Here is a 20,292-nt window from a genome sequence, read left to right on the forward strand (position 1 = left end):
TGAGAAATTTTAGTAGCAGCCGAGGGAGAGTCAACTCCCTGGCTCCAGGAAGACAACACTTTTCCCTTGGCAATGTTTTATAAGAGAAGGACCACGCAGGCACAGCACAGTTGGAAGTAAGACTCTGCTGCCGGGATGATGTCAAGAGGTTCATCTCCCAACATGCCACACGCTTGCTCAAGCTCCAAGCCTGGACCGTGGTTCCTGGAATCCAGCTCAGTCATGATTTTCTACCCAGTTCTCCCTCCCTGCAGCAGCAGCCGCCCTGGACTCCTCGCATTTACAGTTGTAGCTCATCCTGAAACGGAGCAAGGCTGGAGGCTGATGTCTTCGTCCATGTTAAGTGTGTAGGCCCTGGGAGGATGCGAGCCAGATGTCTTGGCCTGGTGGCTGAAGGCACTGCCTTCCCTGCAGCTGACATACTCGTTTTTCATGCTGAGGAACAGCTCCAACATAAGCAGAAACAATTGCAGACCATGGGATGAACTTTTTGGCAACACTGGAGCACTTCTTGAGGCAGGGGAAGCAGGGGCAGTTGAACACCCTTCCCCTCACATGCCAAAAGCATCAACCTGTCTCCATGGATATACTACCTCCCTCTCTGACTCCCAACCCACTCTGTCGTGTTATATGCCGTTCCTGCATCCCATTTTACCTGGCACACACAGCCAAGAGCTGAGTGTGATTAGAAAGGACTCAAATTCACCCATGGCGGCCAGAGAACTAATAACATGCTCCTGACATCATCATGCCCCCTGTGTCCTGCATCACCAGTGACTGGTTCTCCCAACCCACTTCATCCTGTGCTCTCCAAATATGCATTAGCACACTTCCTCCATCACTCTGATAATTCAGTCCCTTACCTCCTGTCCTAGCAACGAACGGTAAGCCCCTCTCCTTATTTTTCCCATCCCTTCAATACCCCATCTTACACTGATCACCAGGTTGGAGCACACACCTGGCTTCAAATACAAGCTTTCATGGGAGCCACTGCATCCCATTTTTTTCATTCCATCAGGGATGTGGTTTTCCTACACAGGCAGCTCTTGCTGCGAATGGCACAGCCCTCTGCGCAGCAGGACTGCAAGCTCACCAGCCGGGAAGTGCTGCATGAAAAGAGGTAGCTCTGCAGGTGTCTCCATTGTTGATAAAAGGGGAAAAACTGACAACAGCAGGCAGCTCGCTCCCCTCTCAAAACTAGCAATGCAGAGGTGCAGGAAGAAGACATTTAACTTAGAATAATCTGATTTTATTGGTGCAAACATTAGAACGCTACATGATCAGAAATATTCACAAGTACTCAGAAGAAGTAGTCTGAGATGAAGGGGTGCACACAGCCAGTGGCCTCTGCTGCCCTACTCACTCCTCTTGTGACGTTCCAATTCTGGAGTTTAGTCTTCGTGGATGTTGAAAAGCTTCGCTACTTCGTTGAGATCATCGTGCTCCTCCCCATCTTTGATGATCTGAAGAAAGGAAGAATGTGTTAAAACCCGACACACATACTATAAAAATCCAGCGCTGCAAGACTGGACATGGTCACCAGCCAATGTGATGAATGTCTTAGATCCTCTCTGAAGCTCTGCTGATGACAACTCACCAACTTAGGCAGTCCACAACATGACAACAATACTTACTACAGCCACAACTTATAAGGAAGTGTTAAATGCAGCATTATCTCCCTACAGGAATGGCTGGAGTTAAAACCAACCTCGCTGTCCCTATAGGATTTATTTCTGATGTCTGAGTTTCCCTTTACAGTGGGGGGGAACAAGTATCTTCAGAACTGATTCATCTCAACTCCAAGAAGATGAGCCAGTCTCTCTGCACTGTCTTAAAGGAGCTAGTGTAAGTTTGCAAGTTTGAGCGACTTATCTTTTAGACAATGAGACTAAGGCCAAGGATCCTTGTACATACTTGGCTCTCTGATTTAGAGGAAGGGCGGCTAAGAGAAGGAAGAATGTCTCTTTCACAGGGATGGGAAAAGTAACAAGTTTAAACTGCATCATGAAAGCTTCAGGTTAAATAACCAACCGAAACTTCCAACAATAAGAACAGTTCATTTTGGGACAGATCACCTGTGATTGTGTGGAATCACACTCAAACTGCCAAAATTCTCCAAAGATGTTAAAAAAATGACCTAAGTATAGATGATCTTACCTTGGAGTATGAAGACAGAATAAGCACCTACTCAAGGCTGCTTCTAACCCTGACCTTTTGTGGCTGTGTATCTAGGATAATATATGTTTAAGACTGTTACTTTAGACAAAGTAGCACAAAAATAGGACATTTCACTCTGATGCTCAGTCACGTGTGATTCTTGCTTGTACTTAGTACAGACCCAAAATTCCAGCCATGCAAAGGCAAGTCTTGAAGTACAAACTTAATTCAAGTTGTTTCTGTAAGAATTTTGAACAAACATGCAGAAAAGCACAAGGACATCTCCCATAATTTACCTAAGACAGGGCTAGCATGGGTATTGCACAGCTCTGCTCCATACAGAGCATGTGCATTTATTTATCCTCATTTAAAATTGGTAGATTGAGTTTTCCACAAGAAAATCCTCAATCTAAGCAAGCCTCACTGTTCAGCATACTAGTCCTGTACTGACCTTTCGAGCAATAGGCATCCTGTTGAAGATGTTCCATAATACGATTCCTACCACAACTTTATCCCTGAGGTAGAAAATTACACCTTTGCCATAATCTTCTCCTTGCTTTGGAACTTGAGGTGTTGGTGAAAAGCTTGGAGAAATGTGAACTTCTGAGGCTTCTGCTTCTGTTTCACTCTCTGATCGAATACCTGTCCCTAATGCAAAGATACAAGATATCAAACGTCCCATGCAGAAAAAGCAGCAGCTGTTTGCCCGTGATGGTGAAAGCAGACTGAAGAGCGGGGTTCTACAACAGACTGAGGTGTTTTCCTTCGAGATGCATGCAGCAAAAGTTAAGTTTTAGTAACACTAGAATGAAGTAATCCTAACATGAAGCACAATACTGACAACTCCCATCACCAAACACAAAAGAAGAGTCTACTTCTTCCAGGCAGTATATACAGAATCAATATGCTTAGATCTACACAATCAGCAAAAAATGATTGTTTTATTGCTGTGGAGGAAATTAAGTTTCACTAAGGAAAAAAAAGTTTGGTAACTGAGTTACACTAGGTCTTCTTGGAGGAACGTTATTTTTTAATCACATTTTAATATCAAAACCAGCCTTTAAAGCTTGGTCTAGAAAAGAAGCAGATTGGTGTCTCCTAGTGCTCTGCAATGAGATCAGACCAACTCTGCAGCCACTACAAAGAGTTAAGAGACACAAAAACCTTCATGCACCCAGTCAGCTCCCAAGCAGGACTATAGCCTACCTGATTGCTCCGTTGCACTTTTCGGTGTGTCTTTTGCTGTTGCTTTAGCAAAGACTCCTACTGTTGGCAAACTACTGTCAACAAGGCCAATGGCTTCGTACCCTACATTAGGACCCAGATCACTCCTAGGAATAAAGTGGGGAAAAAATAATTTGTAGCATTACTGAGACAAATACAAGGCAATTCCATCCATCCCCAAACCCTTAATGAGTATTGTCCAAGAGAGTGATTATGGTATGCAGGCTGACTGACATAATTAGACTCTTCTGCATACGTTATGGTGGAACAAGGAGTCAAAGCACAGCAAGTCTAAGGCCATCAGTTTCAGAAGAAAGCAGGACAATGAACAAAAAGTTAAAATACTTAAGGCCTGCTCCCTTGAAGGAAGCTGGCTGGCTTCCAAGAACTGCAGGTATCTTGAGTCTTTCGAAACTCATACATCTGACCTCAGCATTCAAACATGAGTTTGCAGTTGTTAGGTACTTGTAAAAATCTTCTATATTCCTGGCTTAGTACCAAGTGACTTGGAGACAGAGTTGGGGCAGAAGCAAGTGTTCCTCCGGGTCCTGGCAAGACCATTTGACCAAACTTCCGGCACTGCTGAGTTATAAGCACTAGACTTTGCAGCACAGAAAATTTAGTGTATGTTTCAAAGAGCATTTAAAGAAGATCAAAGAGGACACATTACTGTAACACCTCCTTGAACCGAGTACCTGCTGACTTTGAACTGGGGTGCTTATAGAAGTCAAAGCAGCTGTGGTTTGGGGCCCAGTAAGCATAACAGGTCAAAAATATTCCCATCTATGCAGAGGAAATTGATACATCATGCTGTCCTGGTTTCAGCTGGGTTAATTTTCTCCTTAGTAGCTGGTGCAGTGCTGTTTTAGATTTGGCATGAGAACAATGTTGATAACACACAGGTTGTTTTAGTTGTTGCTACATAACATTTATACCAAGTCAAGGACTTTTCGGTTTCCCAGGCCTTGCCAGTAAGAGGGCTGCAGGGGCACAAGAAACTGGGAGGGGACACAGCCAGGACAGCTGGCCTGAACAAACCAAAGAGGTATTCCATACCATGGGATGTCATGCTTGGCATACAAACTGGGGGGGGTGGGGGGTGGCTGGAGCTGGCTAATCAATGCTTGGGGACTAGCTGGGTGGGCATTGCTCAGCAGAGGGTGAGCAACTGTAGTGGTTATCACTTGGTTTCTCCCTTCCCTTTGGACTTCATTCCTCTACCCTTCTCCCTTCTTTTTATTACAATTGCTATTATTATTATTTTTAAATTTATTTTATTTCAACTGTTAAATTGTTCTTATCTCAACCCTCAAGTTTTACATTCCTTCCCAATTTTCCTTCCCATCCTGGGGAGCAGGGCGGGGGGCAACACGGACTCGGGGAAGAGTGAGCGAGCAACTGCGTAGTACTTAGTAACCGGCTGGAGTTAAAACCACAATACACACAAAACAATTTGGAAATCTCTGTATGTACATCACTACATGTACAGCACTACCTTCCCAGCCAGAATCCTTCATCACAGACTCAGGTTACTGAAGGGAATACGTCAGCTAAGCAGACAAGGCACCCAGCAGTGAGCAAGTCAGAGCTCAGGAGGGATCCCAAACATCCTGAAGAAAATGTAAGATGAGTTCCTGCCATTTGCCAGCTTTTTAGCACAGGAGAAGGAAGTCTCACTCAGTGAGGGCTGGCAAACCCCTGGAGTTAACACTTTTCAACAAAACACAAGACTGCAACTCACAGCCCCCTAGCCATCTGCATCTGCATCATGGTAAAGTATATCCTGAAGAAAAACACACAATTGAAACAGATGGTTCTGTGTCCTTATTCAAAAGTGAAGAAACTCTTCTGGGTCCCAAGTCCATGCAGTACAGACCAAGTGTTCAGGTAAGTGATGGCAAGTCATAAATAACTATTTTTGAGGGGTTTTCTCCAAGAAAAGTAAAACTCTTTCCTCCATATTTAAAGTCTGCTAACTTCAAATTCCTGATCTTGAGCTAACAGGCTTTGGGATTATTTTTTTCACTGGGGTTTTTTGTTTGTTTCATTTAAAAAAGAACTTTGAAAAGATACAGCAAAACTGCCCGTTTTCTTGATACCTCTCCTCTGGAAAACAACAGACTTTCACATACACTCCTGGATGCAGTGACGCATTGCTACTAAAGCCTCAGTTCAGCTAATCAGCAAAGACACAACACAACTGAAACCAACAGATTTTCTGTTAAGATCATCTGAAGTTCCTCAGCACAAGCTGCTGCTGAGTTCAACCTGTAAGCTGGCCTGCTATGAGGAAAGGGGCTGCTCTTTATCACTACTTGCTTTGCCGAATGGCACTCATTCAAGGAGAAACTGGGATCTGCAGGAAGGAAAAACATTTCAGAAGTCAAGGCAGAGCAGCAGATGCTCAAATGCCTTCCCACGCCCCGAGCTTCTGGGAGCAAGTATTTGCTAAAGTAGCTTCACTACACTCAGGAAACAGAAACCTTTACAAGGTGTATCTTTTCATAGCTCCTGCAATGTGACCAAATAAGAAATACCAAAAGAAGAAATCAATGTTACCAGAACATGGACTGATGCCAGTAGGGCTTCGCAGCGCCTGTCATGTTTTCTCCAGCTAGTCTTCCACTCACAACAGCATGATCATGGTGCTCTACACGTCTCCTACCTAGTTTGATATCATAGAAGCAGGCAGCATCCCCGGCCTTAAAAAGAATCATTCAGTGCAGACTAAACATTAAAATCAAAAGCTTAAAATTAATGTACAAACAAAACAGGCATTGGGAAGAGAACAAAGTGGAGCTATGAACTGAGTTTTCCTTACAAACCCCAAATGCCATCACTAACATCCCATTCCCCAGGCTACACAAGTCCCAGTTTCTCAGCATTTTTCACCAATTTTTTTAAAAATAAGACAGTATCAGGTATATTTTTCCGGAGGGATCAAAGTCTCAACTCCCACCAAAGGGACTCTTACACAATAGTAATCCATGCTATCTTTAGGTTACCCCAACTCCTCTTACACAGCATAAATATTCAAAAACTTGCACAGTCGTTACCACAGCAACAATGTGTGCTGTGGTGCATGAACAGACTCCAGAGCTGCCAGCAGGATCTGCACTGCAATTAGTCTCATTATGTGCTACTTTTCACCCCATTCACCTAATCAAGGTATATCAGCCCCCATAACTCTGTGTATTCTGATTGCATCAGCATAACCAGCAGACAGGAAACTCCTCTGCACATACTCACCACCCAGATATTGGAGCGTGCCTGCAGCTCCGCGTTCACCCTGAACCCTCCAAAGTCAGAGTCCACCTCCAGCCCAGCTGACTTTGCTAATTCCACGTTAGGCTCCAGCCCTACTGCAGCCACAATATGATCAGTCTCCACCTGTTTGGGATTTCATAATTATTATCTTAATTCTCTCAAAGCCCCTGCAAACGTTACCCTTTCCCTGCTTTTACATTTACCTTTCGGCCATCTTTCAGTTTAATCATCAGCCGATTGCCACAGACAGAGACAGACTTGACCACAGCATTAGGCATGACATTGACACCCTCTGGAAACAAACACAGGAAACATAGCTCCTGCTTAGGGGCAGAGATTTCAGCTGAAGCAGGCATCTTTGGTGCAGATGCAGACAAAGCAGGGGCCAGCAAAAGGAAGTAACTCAGACCCGTGGGTTATCAGGCCCTGCTGTCTGCACCCCCAACTATATCCCTCCTCCCTCTATCCCCACTCCACTTATGCGCATAAATATATTCTGCATTTAATATAGCAAATGGAAAAAGGTATCTCAGATCTTACCAACTTTGTCAGCTAAACACTACAGCAGGTGGCCTTACAAAGGTGTATGCATAAGGCATGGGGCTATACAGCCCTTCTTGCAAAGTGACTGCATTAGGCTGTAAGAAGTAAAATTATTTGACACTAGAACAACTCAGAAGAGAACAGGCAGTTATCGTAAGACAATTCTGGTTCCAAATTAGAGGGCACTAAAAGTAACTTGCAAGTATGGTAGCAGGGATCATTCTGTGCAGGAACAGCCAGAGGGAAAACCTCACTGGCATCAGCATGCATATTTGGTTGGCTTTCTCAGAGCTGCTAAGAAGCCACAGATTCACAGCAGCTCTGTGCTACCCAAGCTGTCTGAACTTCAACTTGTTCCATTCTGCACCTGGGCCACCTCACATGGGACCCAGTCTTCCCAAGGCTCCACTGACAAAACAAGCAGAGCGCTGTATGTCACAAGGAAGAGCTATGCAACAGCCACTGGCCTAAACACCACAGCTCTGCCACTTGCAGAGGAAGAGCATCGAAGTGCAGCTTTACCTTTTCTGACTTTCTCTGTGGTCCAGTTGCTCAGATATTCAGGCAAGACTTTGCCCATATTGCCACTCTCTGGAAACAGCTGAATCACCTCCAGGCCTCTGGTTTGTGCTGAAAGGAAAGCAAGAGCAGGCTTCTTATAACCCATGGAGAAAGAGCAGCAGCACAGACTTCAGGACATACGCAAATGCTTTCACTTTACATGAGGAGCTTGACAGAAGTTTCCAAAACTGGGAGTTTGGTCTCCCAGATTTTCTACAGGTGTCACAGTGACTGACCACTGTTTTGCATACACCTACAGAGCCAACTTTAAGTAAAATGCTTAGTATGTTGAAGAAAACTTCCCTTACTAGAAAAATTACCATAGAGACACTACTCAAAAAGCTGCACGCACTTGACAGTAAAGAATCCAGTTCTTCCCAACCCCTTTGAAATAAGTTTTAGGGTGGCTTTTAGCACTGAGAGAGTAAACGTAACTTTTTACAGAGTGCAACGGCTTTGCAACATGCACAAGCCTGCAAAGCTTCCAGGGAGCCCAACTTACAAATCCCTTTGTAGTCAGGGGCTGCTTGAGAGCTAATGAGAGAAAAAATGGCAAACCACATCATGCCATATAGCCAACCAAACACAGGTGCACTAAGGTTATTTCAGGCAAACCACAAGTCTGTGCAAAATCTCAGCAGCTGGGGAATCAAAAAGAAGCTTATGATGTCAGGCTGCTTACATTCAACGTCTATCACTTCCGTCAAGGTGCCAGCTGAAGACAAGCTGCCTGCAGAAGCACACTTACCTCTTCTTCCCAGAGCACAGGCCAGTTCACTGCCAAGAAAACCACCACCAATAATTGTGACAGACTTGACTTCTCTTGAAATCTTCTCCAGACATTTGAAGTCCTCGATCTGAAAGATTTATTCCTATTTCAAATATCCTCAAACAGGAAGAGCAGCAGAAGATATTTTCCTCCGATTTCTCCCTTTGAACCAAGAGCAACTCTCTCCCCAGCTTAGAAAAAGAAACATGTTTCTCCTTCCTCCTGTTTGTCTATTGCACAGAAAAAACCCTCTGGCTTCCTAACATTTCTGCAAGCTCTTCCCTGTCCAGGCAATCTGACTTTCCTGCATTTTCCCTTAACTTTCAAGGGCAATTACAAAGAAATTTCTAGATGCAAATATACTATAGCACATACAGTACTATAAGGATGCCACAGCTCATGTCATCCATCTTTCCCTTTCCACAGCTAAGCAGATCTGACCCTAGGGGAAATCCAGCAGAGCAGAAAGTTCCCATACAGCTTCTTACTCCTGATTCATTCCCTGAACTAGACTAAGGAGACTGTTGCATGCCTGTTTAAAATCCGTCGTTTTCAAGAAAAGTGGAATTTGTCAACAAAAAGCAACTCTATAGTGAAAACCAGAAGACCGCTGACCAACTTCCATGTCTTATTCATTCTGTGCCAAGGCACAGGATGAAGGTCAAGAAATGCCATGTATGAGGCACAGATATCAGTTTATTTGTTCATCAGAAAACAATCTCAGCTAATTCAAGAGCTGACATAAACACTCAACTTCATTCTCAGCCAAAATTTCAGAGCACGAGAGCAGTTTGTCTTGTCTCAGGCCCAAGGCCAACCTCTTGCCCATGTGCTGCAAAACTGTGGCGCACACATAATCAAGATGGGTGTCAGGCTGGAGCACTAAGCTAGCTTCCTGTGTCTACTCAAGGTCCTGAAGGCACACACTGCTTACAGGCCAAACTGACTTGCAGAGCTTACATTGCTTGTGTTTTTACAAGGCCTGGAAGGCACAACAAAGTCATACAGAAGGGAAACTAAAAAACCACATTACAGCTCTCAGGCCTGAGGCAAACATGAGTGGTCTAGTAGACCCTACCCTGTTTACCCACTTGGGGAAAAGGAATAAACAGCAAATGGATTCCTGGTTATCAGCTGAGAGAAGCAGTTGCCAAGCTGTCCTAGACCCAAAGCAGAAGAGTTAAAAAGCTGAAAGTAGTGGTACTGGCTCCGATTATTTCAGCCTCACCCCAGGTCCAGCAGCACCTCAAGATTACCTTTCGGAACAACGTCAGCCTTTGTTGTACATCTTTTCCTGCTCTTTCAATGGCAGACAGGTTCCTTGGGGTACCACCTGAGGACAGCAGGGAGGGAGGGAGGGAAGGAGAAGGGGGGAGAGAGAGAGACTAATGATACCACAGCCACATCACTGGCTATCCAGACAATGCAAAGCTATCTTTAATCTTGACTGTGCTCTCCAAACTGTTACAATATGCCCTATTCCCTGTTGCTGTCTGGGTTTTTAACATGAAAGCAGTAGATGATCCAACAGTCACCCAGGGGAAAAAGATCTAGTGCTGTACACCTTGCTCCACTGACTGGAGACAGCCATTTCCACTTTAAGCATAGAAGTGAACAGAAGTGCTAAGGTTAGATGCTGGAGCAGTGCTCTGTCCAAGCAAGAGCTGGTGGTTCTGCTCACTAACGCTACAGGCAGGATTCAGAGGCTGGCCTGTACAGAAGTTCCTTTATTTATTCCTAGGAATAAAGCCACCTTTTCCTCTTTCCCTACTGATCTTCACAGGGCAAAACTTTGAATGTCCTGGACAAGCTGGCTGATGTGAAGCAGATGCAAAACCCAACGGCATGGTTGTCCATATGACTGTCCTTCATCTGACTGCTCTACCAAGCATCTGACACATACTGCAGAAACTTCCTTGTTTCTGGCCTGGCACAAGACAAAGAACAAAGAGAAAAAACCCAACAACTTACCAGTGGCAATTAGACATTTGTCATAGGATATCTGGGTACCATCACTGAGTTTCACTATGTTGCCTCTAACATCCATATGCACAACCTGCAAAATTAAACAAGCAGGAGAGCTCAACTTTCCATGCACTGTAGGCCTTTTGAAACTGCATGAACTATTGATTAGAGAAGCAAACTTGGAAGTAACATTTTCACACCTTTAAATTTAGGGGGGTGGGAGGGGGTAAGGGAGAAGATTGGAAGTAGGAATTGAGACAAGTTCTTTGGTAGCCATCACAGACTCAGATCCTGCAAAGATCAACCTGATCTAAGAAATGGACTCCAACACCTGGTGTAGCTCAGTAGTACAAGGAGTCACACAAATATTATTTTAGCAACATATAAATAAGGAAGCATATATATTAGAAACTTCACCATTAACTTTTCCACCTTCCTGCTGCTTCTGCGCAATGCTCTTGCTCACAGCATAACCCACTACTCAGATCACCCTATTCTCCTTACCTAACCCTCTGATATATAGCCTCGTTCCCATTTTGTCACACCCTGTCTCCAAGCTCTACATATTCTTCTCCCATGCCCACACTCTAGATATATCCTTCCCCCTTCCTCATTTTCCCTCAGCTCATTACTATTCCTCATAGCTTCTTCCGTTCTCAAATGTCACTCATGCTATCCTTAAGATCCCTGCTTCATCATATATACTTTTCCCAGCCTTGTACACATTCTCCTCCTCAGCCAACCCTCCACACCACCATCGACAGTTTAGTTTCAGCTTACAGTACAGGCTCTGCTTGGGAAGAACTGTATGATGCTAGAACAACTGATGCTGTACCCACCTTCTTGCCACAGAGAACTGCTACTCCACCATTTTCTACAAAAGGCAGATCACGAACAGGCACATAGAATGACGGCGGCTGGAAATATATACTGAAAAAATCTCCATTATCAAATGGGTTCTACTTTCTTTGTGATACCAGCTATCACCAATGATACAAAGACAACTCTGTGCATCCATAACAAGCTCCAGAATTCTTACTTAACTATTTTTAAGAATTAGGGTCTTCATACTACTGAAGTTCAAGGGTGTTGGTCAGTAAGGCTTTATCACACAAGTCACAAGACTCAAGTGTGATCCAGGGCCCCTGGGGCTCTGCTCTAAACCGTGAAGCTATACCCTCACCTTAACTATTAACATATTTCACAGGATTGCTGCCTGTGGTGGTGTATGTCTAAGGGAATCACAGCAAGATTCAAGAGGTGTTGAGTACCGAGCTAACTCATGTGCGAAGCAGCGTTCATCTTGACAACTGCCAGCACAGCCACACCTTTCAGTCTGCTCTTTAGTGCTCGACTGACTTGTCTGTAACCTCTTGGCATCTCTGGGAAGCCACACTCCAGGAGTCCGCAGCTTACATCATGGAGTCCCATGGACTCCACAAGGTAGTCAGTTAGCTACTCCAGTGCAAAATAACACACAAGCTCTGCATGCAGCAGACAGTGCTCTGTCTCTTCTTTGATCAGCATAGCAACAACGTACACAAGACACATGCACATCCCAGAGCCCTCTTTGTATCAGACAAACACAGAAACCTACTAAGTTTTTTGTCCACACAGCACTCTGGGGATCCTTCAAAGCTCTGCAGCAGGTCTCTCACAAGAACAGTTTGATCATTGTCAACTTTTCATTAAACACTCTCCATTCTTGCTACCCCTAAGTGACACATACCTCCTCTCCTTGCCATTCCACTGTTTGAAGCGCAGAGTCTCTGTCACATTTGGATCATCTGAAAACCAGAGTTCTTTGGAAAGAGGTGGACGCATATAGGGCAGGGCAGGATCTTCAGACACAATCAGCACCTTTAATTGGTCATTAAACACATCAGCTGTACCAATGCCAGGCAAATGGCAAAACACGTGACAGAGGCTCTGAAGCAAGCACAGCATTCAGTCATCCACACAAGTCTGCTCTGGAACAGGGCAGCTCTTACCCGGGCACCAGGGTCACGAGCCCGAATGGATCTGGCAGCAGCAAAAGCAGCAGTTCCTCCACCGATCAGCAGGAAAGGAACATGAGATGGGACCTCAGGACGAGCTCCCGGAGCTGCAGGTGACAGATTGGACAGCTTACTGCAGATACAGCAGGGAAAACAGCCCAGCCCCAAAGAACAGAGTATGTCACCAGATGCCTTTCACATACAGACTTCCTTTGGAAAACTGCCCTTCAATAAACTTCTCCTCCCCTTCCTTTCCACCCCAATGCATTCCCCCCAGGAACCATGCTGCTGCTTCACTCAAAGCTGGCTCCCTGCATAAATCCAGCTGTCAGATTTCACCAAATTATTTTTCCTAAGCTAGATCTGCACAGCCAAGCTCAATGGCAATTGCAGAGTTTTGGAACAGGCCAGGAGCACAGCTTTAATCGTGTGGCTTTAGCTCCTCTATTACAGATCTACTTTTCTCGTTTAAGATGTTAAGAGTAAGAATGATCTATGTTAACAAATTTGAAATACCACTATGCACACAGGCTATTAGCAGGTTTCAAGCTATACTCTGAACAGGTGCTACTAGTCCAGTAGACCCTCAAAGAGCTTAATTGCAGAAATTGATCTACATTCGCACAGCTGGGTGAAGTGACTGCAAAGTCAAAGACCCCCAAAGTTTGATTCCAGCATTCAATACACAATTTCAGAAGACCGATGCAAGGCCAGGACATCTACTGCACAGCAGATTCAGGACAGCAAAAACATGCTCAGCCTCTGCTCTGGCCAAACAACGCACTGGAGATCCAACATTCAGTTTTTACAGTAAGTGACAGTTTGCTGAGCTAGCAAGAGGGACATAGCCAAAAAATTATTGAAAACACCAGGAAAAGATATATGAGCTGGGTGTCATGCAAGTCAGAACATGATTTTCAAAATTTGGAAAATACGAACTGGAAAGTGTTTGATCTAGCTGTGTGGACACAAATCTAGCTTAAGGACACAAATCAACTCGTGAGCAAGACCAAAACTCTGCACTGGCCATTCAGTGAACAGTTTATAAGAAAGCAAAGTTCCCTAAAATGCCAAGGCATATTTTTCTGTAATTGTATTCTGAAAGGAGACCAACTGTTGACTTCCTACCAGAATGCATTTTTTCCTACATGCAGGTCCTGTTTCTAAACAACATGCAGTTAAACCGCATGCAGGAACAGAACAGTTAAATATTACCATCAAGACTCACCTGCTGTGCCTTGAGAAGCAGCATCTGTATCTGAAAGAGAAGACACTCAATTCAGCAAAGCACAGGCTATCAAGGATATTGCAGTTTGGAAGATGCAATTCAGGGCTGACTCAAGGAGACCATAGGATTAACAGGCTGCTCTCCACTATAAAGGGACAGTTTCTCCAGAAGTACAGACTTACCAAGGCCTCTGCTTCAGCATCTAGGCTTACTCTCTGCCCTCCAGTCTCAACCTGATAAACATGTTTTATCCTCTTCCTCAAACCAAAGCAACCAGTTGTCTGTTCTGTCTGCAGGATATTCTTTTTGTTGATTTCCTAAGTAAAGTGACATAACAGACCTATCTTCTATGACCTAAAACCACTGTTACTACAAAATATATCATCCTTTGGCTCAGTAATTCAGACACTGCAGTTGGAGATCTCATAAATTAAGCGATCTTCAATGAGCAACTTGTGGTCCACACACACTCTGCAAAGCATCATCAAAAGCCTCACTAATTGTCCCGATTCCTTCCTTCTACATGTGGCCCAAGCACAGTATTTCTCACATGCCCAGCCCACTATGCATGGGACAGGGACATAGCACAGCACAAAGGATTTTGTGCTGACAGATCATATTATCCCTTTAGAACCACAGTGTCTTTACCAGACTGCATAAGGGTAAAAGGCCAAAAGCAGCACAAACTCTTTAAACTCTTTCCTCTTTTTATCACAGAAGGCATAAACAGCAGAAAGGAGCCGCAGGAGATGACCTACGTTATCCTCATGCTTATCTGTAAAATAGAGCCTTGTTCTGGGTCATGGAAAGCTAGCACCATCTTCTATGCTGGGAACACACTGGAATTCACAAACAACAGAATGCACCAAGAAGTGACAATGCTGTGAATGCGCATGTTATGTTAAACTGTGTTTTCAGAAGGGCCCTGTTCCGTTTGTTTTAGAGGTCTCAAGTTAGCAGCTTTTGAAGAACAGACCCAAACCTACAATTAGCAGGCTAGTACCCACCAGAAGGAGATGATTCGTTTTCTTGAGATCGCTTAGTTACTGTTGTGACACGGCTGGTGAATCGCTCTTTGTTTTCTCTCAACGTCTTGTATACCTGGAGACAAAGAAATATTTACCCTGTATATCTTACAGCATCAAGCCACCACTCTGCTCCTACCCCCTGACAGGCTTTTGTCTATCCTGCGAAAATCCATCTGCTTTCAATTAAAGCATACAGACCCAAATATATCTCACTGGGAAAAGTGTCCATAAAGGGGGGTGTGTGTGTGTGTATATATGTATCTACAAGATGAATGCACTCAGAAAACTATCTGCTCTTCATATGATGTCATGAATCTCAAGTTGTCTGGTTGCTTTCCATAAGCAAGCAAGCAACCTTTCTGCAGATGTTTTTGGGCTGCAGACCTGTTTCAAGAGGAACCAGATACAACAAAGGAAACGCAGACAAACAAACCCCAAGCCTATTTGCAAGCTAGGCCATGCAACATGGCACAATGCAAGGCTGCAAAAAAGGAAGGCAAATTCGAGGCAAAAAAGCAACTCCAGCTTCAAAAGCCTAGAGCAGCTGGACAGAACAAGCAAATGACCTTAATGGATTTCCTCAGGCCAGATGTTACCGGCATGATGTTAGTGCTTTTCAAACACAGGAGCATGGCTGTTCTAGCAACTGCCTTCAGCTGGAAGAGATTCCCAAGCCTGAACGCTGACCTTCTGTTTATTTGTCTGTTAAATTCAGGATATAGTACAAGTATAACCTGCATGTTCTGGGGACAGAATTTAGTGAAACAGACAAGGAGGGAACATCCTTTAAGACATCATGTTAACTTCCAAGTTATGTAGAGAAGTAATGTAGAGAAGCAAAAGACAATGAGACTGCTGGAAGCAGGTCGAAGTATAGTATTTGCCCCCACAGCTGATTAATTAGAGGGAAGCAAACAATTTTTTAAGTCAAAACTAGTCTTGCTACTAATCTGTATCACATGTACAAGACATTTAACTTTCATTTTGCATTGTTTATAAAAGGGAGGAAGTCCATCAAGACAGTCTGAAACACAACCATCTATCCAATGGCTGTATTTTGAATTGTGAAAGAATATTAAAACTGGAACATTTCCAGCAAGAAATAAAAGCCTCCTGCAGCCAATGCCAAACCACGTACTGTTAGCTAACTGAGTGTTATGACATCCAAACTATGTTTGACCAGAAGTTAATTCCTTTGGGGAACTGAAATCTCTTTTACTTCCTACATATTATGCATTTTATCAATTCCCACAATTAGGTGCTTTATAACAGCCAACAGTCTAAAACAAGAACTGATTAATTTAATGCCAGACATGAAAAAAGCACAGGCAGACAAAAGCATATCCAGGGAACTGAAACAATTGTCAAAAATACCAGAAAACAAGAACTTATTAGCATTAAAAAGAATTAAAATAATTTTAAAGCCTTTTGCTTAAACATATAAAAGTCACAGTTAACAAAACTACCTCTGCTTTTGCAAGCAGAACCATGAAGATTTATTTTAAGTGAGTCTGAAGGGCTGCATACAGCAAATTATATCTGATCCCTTAGAAAAAAGTGACTACTACATACAGGCAAAAAACAAGTCACGTCTTCAGAATAGTTTTTTCCAAAGGGACAATGCCAAATTCTTTCTAATCAGAAACACAGCTGTGTACTTTGCCAGCTAATGGAGCAATATTTCAGTGCTCTTCTCTGAAGAAATCAAAGCTAGACATGTTTTCTTTTCTTTCCTCTAGCACATTTACATTTAGTTGATTTCCTTTTTTCGCATACCAACACTGCTGATATCAGAATAGATGCATTAATTTGTGCCTTTCAGATGGTCACACATTGAGGATGGCCAATTGCTTTTAGCTTTAATGTGGAAAAGTTAATTCTAAGACAATTTTTCCCACTAACAACAACACTGTTTGAGAATATCAAATCTGTAAACGTAAATTATTTGACAGTATCCCTTGAAATTAAGTATCCTTAATTTCCTGAGGCCAGGAAGCACAAAGTTTAGTTAAAGTACATAGACATACAGAAAAGTACCCTCCGTCCACCCTCTCACCCATTAGAACACATTTAAGCATCTTACATAAGCTCCTGTCCCAGTGACTGTTCCTCCTACAATTAAGTACAACAACAGGTTGCTGCCAGCTTTGCCAGGAACACCTGAGGACGTCAGTGATCTAGAAGGGCATCTTAGATGATGACATTGCAAAACTGTAGTTGAAGACAGGCAATGAAAGAGAAGAGAAGGAAAGAGCTGAACATTAAGGACTTTTGATTAAACAGATCCTGGGAAAAGCAGAATGTGCTTTGTAATTTCAGTTACCTTGTTTGTAAAAAAAAAAAAAAAAAAAAAAAAAAGTACAGTACAGCAGGGCACAGTAAAGCGTATTTAAAGGGACTAGCAAAAGACTTTTCCTCTATGCACTATTTTGAATTTATCTCCCAGGAGCCTTCTGCATGTGAAGAGTTTCATTAGCAGAAAATAAGGACTCAGAACTTTCAATGAATATGACCCTCAGAGAAAGAATTTGAAACAAGTATTTGTATGATGTAAACTTAGGACCCATTCACTCCTAGGTAATGCTGCTACCCTTCAGCTGTCTGGGAATGTGATTTACTCTCTAAGCTGGGCTGAAAAGCTTTATCCTTTTCAATCTTTCAAGTAGGGCATAAAGGTATGCTGGCAAACTTTGGGTTGATTTGGCATACTTACACAAGCTAAATGCTAATGTTTTGAACTGAGATTTAGCAAACAATGGTTTACTTTGGTATCAAAAGCATGTACCATCCAAGTCTCCCTCAAGTATATGCTACTATCATACACAAGGCAACAGACAGCTGTGGTTGATCATAATATGTGGAAAAAAAAAGGGGGGTGTGACTTCACAGTAAAGAAACCTAAAAGGTAACTGAAATTACAGTTAAAAAAATTATTGAAGTTAATTTCCAGCCAGCTCAGTTAGCTCCCCTTGAAGGTTTCTGAAGGAAGAAATAGTTACAGAGGTAAAAAGCTACGTGAAGTCAGCCAAAATACTGCAAATGCCTGATAGGAGAGATGTATCGCAGCTTTTTTCCATGAACTACCTTTCTACTTACATAGGCACCCGCTCCTAATGTTGATAAGCCCACAATAAGGACAAAAACAGAACTATCGCCTTTGCCCCCAGGCACACCAGAGCTAGCCACTTGTCTGCTCATCTGCAGTTTTATGGGAACATTCCAGCGCTGCAACAAGTTGCCTAAAGAATACAATTCATTAGAGAAAAACACAAAATACAAAGTTATGTTTTGAAATTTAGAGACCAAGTAATTTCTGCACCCATGTAAACAAGCTATTTGTTTGAAAAGCCCAGGACCACATCAGAGTGACTAGTGAATTATTCTCTGCCACAACAAACTGCTCCAGGCAGCTGTGGATACCAAAGCCATCTGTAAGATCAAAGAGTAACTGAACATGTTAATAGCAGGAACGTCTATGAGGAAGCTAGAAAGACTATCTCCAGCTGAAGAAGCCTTCAAGCCGCACAGCACTGGGAGATTCATCAGAGATGCGCACGTACTGCATGTCTGCTGTTCTTATGCCTTTCTTCAGGCCACTTCTCTCAGAGGCAGGGACTGGTCTAATGATGCGCTCTGCTCCACCATGTGCGAGCAGAGGCTAGTGTAACCTTGTCAGGACAAGCAGTAGGTATGGTTATACAAGGAAAAAAAAATCCCTTTGCTGACAAAGATTATTCCACTGAGGTAAACTACCAGCAGAAAGAGGCTTCTGCTGACAAAAAGGGCATTCCAAATGAAAAGGAGTAGCAATGCTTGCCAATCCAGATGAAGGCATCCACCAGCAGGCAAGCAAGACAAAGAGTGCATGTAGCTGAACAGCTACATAATATTTTATTTTACTATAGTTTAATCACAGACTCTTGCCTGTCCCAATTAGATCGCTAAATAGTGATGGCTTTGAGCACTGTGTTTACACCCCAGCCAGCCAGCTGAAGCTTGCAGAAGTGGTTGGGCCTTTCTGCAGAACTTATTCCCACCACGCAGGAAACACCTTCCACCCTCCTCCGAGCCTCAGCCGACACGCCGGCTGCTACACCCCTTTGATCTCTTTGCCTAAACGCACATATTTGTGATATAAACCAGCAGCAAAGTCACCAGCATCCAAATAGATATGGATACGCCAAATAGCCCCATCGAACTTACGGTTTCCAAAACACAGAAGTTTCCCTTCCCACTCCCGGGAGCGGAGCACCGGCACCTCCCTGCACCCGTTACCCACAAGCCTCGCCCGGGGCGGCGGAGCCGAGCTGCCAGCGCACCGAGGGCAGCGCAGCGCCCCGCTCCCGTCCCGCCGCCAAGAGCCTTCCTGTGAAATTCCCGCCCAGCGCCGCTGGAATCGCGGTCCGGGTGCCCTTTCCCCGGCTGACGGGAGGCGAGGGCCGCCGAGCAAGCTGCAGCTTTGGGAAATCGCGGCTCCCGACCGCACCCGCCCCCCCGGGCAGCGACCCAGCAGGATGGGGGCTCTAGGCCGGGCCGCCGCCAAGGCCGGGCACACAGGCCCAGCCCCACGGGGAGGGACGCCCCGACCCGCCTGTGAGAGGAAGCCAGCGGCAGGGAACCCGCCCGCCCCCCCGCGCAGAGCCCCGGGCCCGCCGCCCCGAGCGAGCCCCCACCCCAGACCCGGGCCTGCCGTACCAGCGCGCCTCCGTACCAGAAGCGGCCGGCCCCGACTCACCGGCGGCAGCGCGGCCCCGCGGCGCAGGACTGAGAGGGCGCAGGGCACACACCAGGCCCCCCGCGGCGGCGGCGGCCATGCGGCAGCGGAACATGTCGCCGGTCGCCTCACGCCGCACTCGCTCCCGCCGGCCCGACCCCACCGCCCGCACTGCGCGTGCGCCGCCGCCCGCTCCCCATTGGCCGCCGGCGCCGCGCCTCCGCCGGCCCTTCCGGGCGGCCGCTCTGCCCCGCCGTCTCTGTGGTGGCGCCGCAATGTTGCGGCCGCCCCGCCGCCTCCCGCGCCCGCTTCGCCGCGCCACCGCCACCGTCGCCGGGTCCGGCCACCGTCTCCTGCTCTCCACGCCCATCTTCTACGCTAACGGGCCGCCGCACATCGGGCATCTCTACTCCGCTCTCTTGGCCGACGCGCTGCACCGCTACCGCGGCCTCCGCAGAGCCGGCCCGGGCCGCCTCTCCACGGGTGAGTATGGGCCCGCCAGGCGCCGCGGCCCCGCGCCTGGCACACAGCCTCCGGCCCAGCCCGGCCCTGGGGCTGAGCCGCCTCCCCCGGGGCTGTCCCCGGGGCCATGAGTCTGTCGCCGTTCCCTGTGTCGCCAGGTCGTCCCCAAGGCCCGTGTCCCCGCGGGGGCGGGGGGGCAGGCCCCGCGCCCCCCGCCACGGCCCCCGCGGCACCCAGGCCTCTCTGCCGTTTCAGGGACCGATGAGCACGGGATGAAGATCCAACAGGCCGCGACCGCGGCAGGAACGTCGCCCTCGGAGCTCTGTGAGCGGGCCTCGGGCCTCTTCCGCCAGGCCTTGACCCAGGCCGCCGTCTCC

General features: G+C 45.6%; 1 protein-coding gene across 3 annotated transcripts; it reads right to left on the reverse strand.

Annotated features, from left to right (window-relative positions):
- Positions 1-1,227: 1,227 nt before the first annotated feature.
- On the reverse strand, positions 1,228-19,936 carry AIFM1 (apoptosis inducing factor mitochondria associated 1). Of its 3 annotated transcripts, none has more exons than XM_055727666.1 (17): positions 19,475-19,936; positions 16,823-16,950; positions 14,719-14,812; positions 13,712-13,741; positions 12,478-12,590; positions 12,216-12,346; positions 11,326-11,416; positions 10,493-10,577; positions 9,778-9,854; positions 8,501-8,609; positions 7,714-7,821; positions 6,852-6,940; positions 6,631-6,771; positions 5,941-6,083; positions 3,364-3,488; positions 2,609-2,805; positions 1,228-1,463 (listed from the first exon to the last, which is right to left on the reverse strand). In XM_055727666.1, the coding sequence occupies exons 1-17, from the start codon at positions 19,821-19,823 to the stop codon at positions 1,392-1,394; spliced, it is 2,082 nt and encodes a 693-aa protein (XP_055583641.1). In that variant the 5' UTR covers positions 19,824-19,936; the 3' UTR covers positions 1,228-1,391. The 3 variants fall into 3 exon arrangements, with proteins under 3 accessions (XP_055583641.1, XP_055583640.1, XP_055583639.1); XM_055727665.1 differs by lacking the exon at positions 16,823-16,950 and adding an exon at positions 17,836-17,978; XM_055727664.1 differs by lacking the exon at positions 16,823-16,950 and adding an exon at positions 17,836-17,978 and having other exon boundaries at positions 19,451-19,936.
- Between the last annotated feature and the right edge of the window lie 356 nt (positions 19,937-20,292).

Source organism: Falco cherrug, chromosome 15, assembly GCF_023634085.1.
Source record: "Falco cherrug isolate bFalChe1 chromosome 15, bFalChe1.pri, whole genome shotgun sequence".
NCBI lineage: Eukaryota > Metazoa > Chordata > Aves > Falconiformes > Falconidae > Falco > Falco cherrug.

Bases quoted from the DNA above. Each gene is read 5' to 3' on its own strand.
- AIFM1 (XM_055727664.1), bottom strand. From the start codon at position 19,823: ATGGGCGTGGAGAGCAGGAGACGGTGGCCGGACCCGGCGACGGTGGCG. The intron at 12,347-12,477 runs GTAAGAGCTGCC...GACCAATTAAAG, and splicing joins CTCGTGACCCTGGTGCCCGG to GTGCTGATTGTGTCTGAAGA. The intron at 6,941-7,713 runs GTAAAGCTGCAC...GTTTGTTTCCAG, and splicing joins CACAGAGAAAGTCAGAAAAG to AGGGTGTCAATGTCATGCCT.